Genomic DNA, 6,434 nt, shown 5'->3' with positions numbered 1-6,434 from the left:
TTTCCAGTATGATCTGTGTGTTTCTTCCCTACTCCTTTTTCATTCCGGGCTGGGGACCGGCAGTGGTGGAGTTACTGAAATAAACTATAGGAGTACTGATACAGTGCGGTAAAAAAGCCGCACTTACACAGTTCTCCAAAGCAAACAAAACGACAAACACCAGATAAAAAAGTCACTAAATATAAAATAACAAACAGGTTGAAATACTTAATTTTTTTCTAGGTGGGCTATAGCATTAATTACTTTTGTGCTACACTCAACCTACACAGGGGATACTCCAAATTTAGTTTGGTTTGAATTGGACAATTCCTTGACCCGATGAAAGAGACCTATTTTTAAAATTCGCTAATCGCGAAATTCGCAAATTTCCGTATAAAAAACTAACTGTTTTCCTACACAAGTTATAGCAAAAATTCTTTTTCTCCTACACTTTACCTACGCAGGGAATACTGCACACCAAGTTTGATCGATTTGAACAGTTCTTTGACCCGATGAAAAAGACTTATTTTTAAAAATCATTAATCGCGAAATTCGCAAATTTCCGTATAAAAAACTAATTTTTTCCTACACAAGCTATAGCAAAAATGCTTGCTTAAATAAGAAGAATCTTGAAGAGTGCAATTTAAAATTATAATGTTAAAGAAAAAGAGCACTTACTACATTCTGATCGATGTTTACTCCTCTCATTAAAAATCAAATGTTAAATTTAGCAAGGCCATAGGTCAAATAACTGCAATTAGCCAGAGCAGGGGACAAACGACTTCAAAATGTTTTTCTAAGAAATGATAAAAGTAATCGCCTGATATTAAAGTAACAACTCTACAGTTCTACTTGATAATTTAATGTCGTGTTTTGTCATTGAAACGGATGAGCCTGTGATTGTCTTTTGCTAATTGTAGATCCAAAAAAAGTATTAGTCGATTTTATACCGAAAAGCGTCTTTGATCCATTATACCCTCTTCTGTTTAAAGATTATCACCTTTCATAATTTTTTAATGTTTTGTGCCGGAATCGGTAAAAAAATTGCGTTGAATTGATTTACAAAACATCATTTGGGTATTTGAATTCTCTTTTTATTGTTATATGCACAACAGAAACGGATTCGAGAATCCGAGGACAAAAACGTTTGCTTAAATGCCAAAAGTCTTGAAAAGAGCAACTTAAAAATATAATTTCCAAGAAAAGAGCATTCACAACACTTTGATTACTTCACGTCCATCATTTACAGTGAAATTTATAGTGCCATGTTTAGCCATGATCTTGGCAAATTTAATCAAGAAATTTTCTCGATATTGCTTGATAAGATCATGGCAAGATCTTACCAAGATATACCAACAATTTTTCTCCTATCAAGATCTTGTTAAGATAATCTATGTTTTGTCAAGACTGTCAAGATCTTGCATATCTTGGCAAGGTGTATCAATTTTCGTTTTACTGGGAACACTTAATTTGTTGGTGGGGGGAATTTAATACACTGGGGGGAGAATGGATGAAACAGATTAGATCCAAATATTCAGATACTTTCTTTGGTTCTTTCCCATTATAGCCCCCCCCCCCCAGCTTAGTGGTCAGATGACCTATAGCCCCCCTATCGAGGTAAATTTACCATAATGGGGGGCTATAATTTTAGGGGGGGCTATAATGGAAAACAGCCCATTCTTCTCCATATCCCATTATTGTGAGCACGTATACGCCCCCCCCACCTCTGAGGCATGCGTCCTAAGTATATGAACGCAAAATTTGCAATTGGGGTTAAAATTGGAGGCGAGAAGGTGTAAATACGAAATATGCAAAGCTAATTACTGCTTTGAATTATTGCACTTACGTTATAAGAAATGCGCATCTCTTACATTCTGCCATTAAGAGTAAACTGTATATAAAATTTGGCTTTTCGGGAATCACTAACTTTTGACATTGACACGCTCTAAAAAGTGATCTTGTTTGCTTAATTGTACAAATTAGGCGGCTCAAAATGACATTACTTGACAATTGCTACAGAACATTTTTTGCAAGCACGAGATTATTAAAGTACGGTTAATTGATGTTTTTGCAATAATATTTGCTGTAATAGCCCGTACCTAACTCCATGTGCTTTTCAGTACTAGGCCAGTATAAATGCAATTACTCATCATTGCTGAATCATAGACTGATTAATGTCACTTTTTTGACTTGCCAAACTAGCGTTCATCCTGATTTTACAATGGCCAGACTTGCGCCAATTTTGATTTTTTACTTGCCAGAATGGCAGCAATTTTGATTTTTTTCTCAAAAATACGTCAACAATAGCCGAAAAAAGTGTCAAAAATAGCCGAACAAAAAACCGTCAAAACAGTTGGGAAAAGGTCAACAATAGCAAAAAAAAACCGTCAAAAAAAGCCGAAAAAAAACATTCAAACCAGGTGCGAAATGACAAAAAAAGCCGGAAAAAACGTCAAAAATAGCCGGGGAAACGTCAAAAATAGCCGAGAAAAACGTAAAAAATAGCCAGAAAAACATCAAAAAAGCCGGGGAAATGTCAAAAATGGCCAAAAAAAACGTCCAAATATAGCCGAAAAAACGTCCAAAACAGCCAAAAAAAAGTCAAAAACAGCTGGGTACCGAAATCTATGAAGCACAAAAGACCGATCTTGTTGATTAGTTGTTTAAATTTTGCTTCACTTTTTTCTTACTAAATAGAGTTTTGGTTTTTGATTCAAAACCCTTAATTATATATATATATATATATATAATCTACAATCTACAAAAATTTTATATCTCAGAAATATATATATATATATATATATATATATATATATATATATATATATTAATGGTTTTTAATACTTGAAAATTCTGATCGTTTTGACTTATAAAAATAATTGATTTTAAATAAATAATGGCTTTTTGAACTTTTCTTCCACTTTTCTCTTAATTTGGTCAACTTGTAGCTTAGTGTCAGCAATGAAAGAATGCTTCTTCTTTCTATTGAATTCAAATTTAATCTTTATTGCGGTTTTACACCTTAAGTTATTGTTTTTTTGCTTTGTTTTTACTAGATTTCACTCTTTTTTCTTAGATAATTGCCCATTTTTCACGTTTTCTGGTTTCATCACATTATCACGATATTGATGGTTCATATATATATATATATACATATATATATATATATATATATATATATATATATATATATCACATTATTGGTGTTCAAAATGAAACACAATCAATATTAAAATCTTTAAGGTTATAGACTCTGGTTTTCACGGCTTCTACAATACTTTCTCGAGAAGAATTTAATTGATTTTTTCGATTTTCTTTTCAACATTAGTTATTTACTTTGTCATTTTAATCGTACAAAACTTCATGTACAATGACACAGTTCTATTGGATTTTCATGGATAAATTGATGGGCCGATATTCTGATAATAGTAGATAGCTTATGGCTTCCATGACTTTGAAAACAATTGTTTTCCAAAATAAAAAACACTTTTTAACTTCGCAATTTTGTTCCTTGTATTGTTCGTTAAAAATTTATTGTTAAAATTCGTTATGACTTTAATGGCTTCGGCACGGGTTTTTCATAAAAAAGAAAATTAATTTTAGATTTTTCTCATAATTTACGTTTTTTTAGATGAAAGATATATTCTTTTTAAATGCAAGACTCAAGGGCTTCCTTTCGAAGACTAACCACACCTATTTAATTATTCCATTTTGTAATAAATGGCTTTCATGTCTTTGGAAATAATTTTTTCTTGAAAGAAAACGAGTATTACTTAATTTTGCCTTCTTTTTTGGGTTTTTGTTCCCTGGTTTCATTAATGAGAGGTCATACAATACATTTTTGGTGTTCAAGGAAGGTGCAATCGAACATATTTTGAGGGCAAAGTATAGCTTTACGGCTTTTTTGTTTGTTGTCTATTTGTCGTTCTTTTTGTAATCGCATAAAAATTGAATATCGACAGTTCTTAATTCCCATCTTTAGAAACACTGGTAATCGTAAACCTATGGGATAATTTTGATATAGTTGATTTCTAATGGTTTTCTATACTTTGAAGTTAATTGTTTTTTTTAAAAAAGCGAAGTTTTCAAAATTACAGTTTTTGTTCTTTATTGTCTAAATGTTACCAATCCTTATTATGGATTGCTCCCATATCTTTTCTGATAAAGTACAATTTATTTTGTTTAGTTTAAGTTTTATCTGACGCTATTTTGACTTTGTTACTAAGTTTTGTTTTTAAAACGGACATAATTTTTTTGGTGTAATTATTGTTTGTTGTTTTTGTTTGATTTTGCTCTTCGCCTTGACTCGCCTTCTAAAAATTGGCATATCTCATCAATCTAATGCATCATTTTTTACTCCGCTGAGTTATTTGCTTTGGAGGCAATCGTTTTGTTCATACACCATTTTTTGTTTGAAAAATACTTGAATTTTTGGGGTTTTCTATCTGATCCTCATTTGGTAAACAATTATGCCAAAATTGTGGATGAGCGGGGGTCGAAACCTTATGTGCGATCGCACATTACCGAGCCGCCTTGTTATTGTTAAAATTGAGTGTTATCGATTTTCACGCATAACGATTTCCTATGAACCATTTAAAATTGGCTATAATTTAAGGTTAGCCTACAATGGTTCCTCCAATGGTTTCTATATGGTAATAGTTTGAATCTCAGAAATTGGTACGTGGTCACATGAGTGCAATCGTAACAGCGTCAAGAATGCTTTCTTGCTACGTTTGTATTTCTATCGCTAGTTCCCAGAATTAAGCATTTAAAATAATGCTATGATTAGAGATAAAACGTAATTTGAGAAACTATTATTTGTCATGATTCTATGTTATGAATGTTACGGCGTCAAACTACCGTAATTTCCGTTCAGGAATAAAAGCATTATAGAATTAGTCATAATTTTCAGGTTAAATGGTTGTATTGATCCCTGGACCAAACGTTGGCTTGTGTTACTTTACGTGCGGAGCTTATGATGTGATGTCTTGTGCAAAATTATCTGGATAACAACTGTGATTAAAATAGTATACGGTGAGAGAAAGCAAGGATAGCCAGACAAAGTGGATCTTTCAGCCGCCGCCAGGAAGCTGCCTCAGCCCCAGAAGTGGCCATCGGAGCCAGCACTGGCCAGACTGAATCAACTGGAGGGGGCATTGGTAGTAATCAACTCCAACCTCAACAATCACAACAGCCTCAAACGGAGTACAGTGTAGTGTCTCTCTTCCCGACAGTCAGTGACGTAGGAGCGACTACAGGGTCTGTTATCCAAACTACGGCCAGCCCCCCAATTGCCATTGGATCCACCACAGGTGTACATATGACATCGCAGCAGCAAACAAAAAGAATGAAAAAGCGACGAGAGCTGGACGCTCTGATGAAGTCTTCCAGTCGTAATGGATCCCTTAATGGAAGTCCCTTCAACAAGGATTCCGCATCCCTTCTTTTAATCGCCAACTCACAGAGCTCGAAAGATGAGGATGAAGATGACGACGAGGTCACCTCAAACCCCCAGCGAGCCCGAAGGAACGGGTCGACCGTAGTGGGCACTAAACCACACCATCATGGCTTCATGGGTAGTGGTCACCATAACGGATCATGTACAGCTTCTTTCGCATGCTCAATTTTTATATTCACAGCTTGCTTCCTGCTCTGTATTTACTTATTTTGGAATTTGTTAGCCATGCAACACAGATACGACGATCTCAGCAGCCGATTCCTCAAGTTGGAGTCTGACGTGCACACAAATGTAGATGGATTGACTAAGGTCACTCTATCATTGCAGCCTTTAAGGGACCAAATTGGGAATCTAACAGACCAGTCCAAGTCACTCTCAACATCACTCATAGAAGTCAAAGGTCAAGTTACTCAACTACAGAGTAAAGTCGACGACATTGGTCAAGTGTCTCTAATTCAGGATAGTTTTGATCAGTTCAGAACTAGTCTGGCCCCTAACATAAACTCAATTGAAACAAAATTGACCGATATTGAAACCAGTCATGCCAAAGAACGAGAGAAGAGCGAAGAAGCGGGTCTTACAACTGAATGGAAACTGCAACAAGAATCGGAAATTGCAGATATGAAAACTAAGTTTCTGCTATTGAAAAACAATGTATCGTTACAAGTAACCGGTTCTAAAGCTGATGTGATGAGGCAGTTACGTTTGGAACTTTTGAGTAATGTGAGTGGAATCAAACAAACATTCGCCGATCTGGAGAAGAACTTGACTGCCGCGAGGCAAGAACTTGAGTTGTTGAGCGAAACTGTTGAGATGCAACAGATGAAACTTGAAAACTTTTCGGAAGCTGTAAAAACTGATAAAGAAGATGAAGAAGCAAAAAATGTGGACGAAGAAAATACTAATAAAGCTTCGAATGAAAAGGTTGATGTAAGAGGTGTTCAAGACTCTGATTTGACAGGAGAGAAAGCTCAAGTTATCCAACTATAACAACTAT

At 34.8% G+C, this 6,434-nt stretch overlaps 1 protein-coding gene across 1 annotated transcript in view; it reads right to left on the bottom strand.

Moving 5' to 3' along the window:
• The window catches only part of LOC142337332 (uncharacterized), a 17,914-nt gene extending 15,957 nt beyond the window's left edge, over nt 1-1,957 (bottom strand). The window contains exon 1 of the mRNA XM_075386541.1: nt 1,826-1,957. Coding sequence (XP_075242656.1) covers nt 1,826-1,860 — 35 coding nt within the window. The 5' untranslated portion in view covers nt 1,861-1,957. The remainder of the gene's footprint in view (nt 1-1,825) is intronic.
• Between the last annotated feature and the right edge of the window lie 4,477 nt (nt 1,958-6,434).

This window comes from Convolutriloba macropyga, chromosome 3 (assembly GCF_964194025.1).
Source record: "Convolutriloba macropyga chromosome 3, txConMacr16.3, whole genome shotgun sequence".
Classification (NCBI taxonomy): Eukaryota; Metazoa; Xenacoelomorpha; order Acoela; family Convolutidae; genus Convolutriloba; species Convolutriloba macropyga.
Note: the sequence above shows the minus strand (reverse complement) of the source record. Positions and strands in the feature narration are given on the sequence as shown.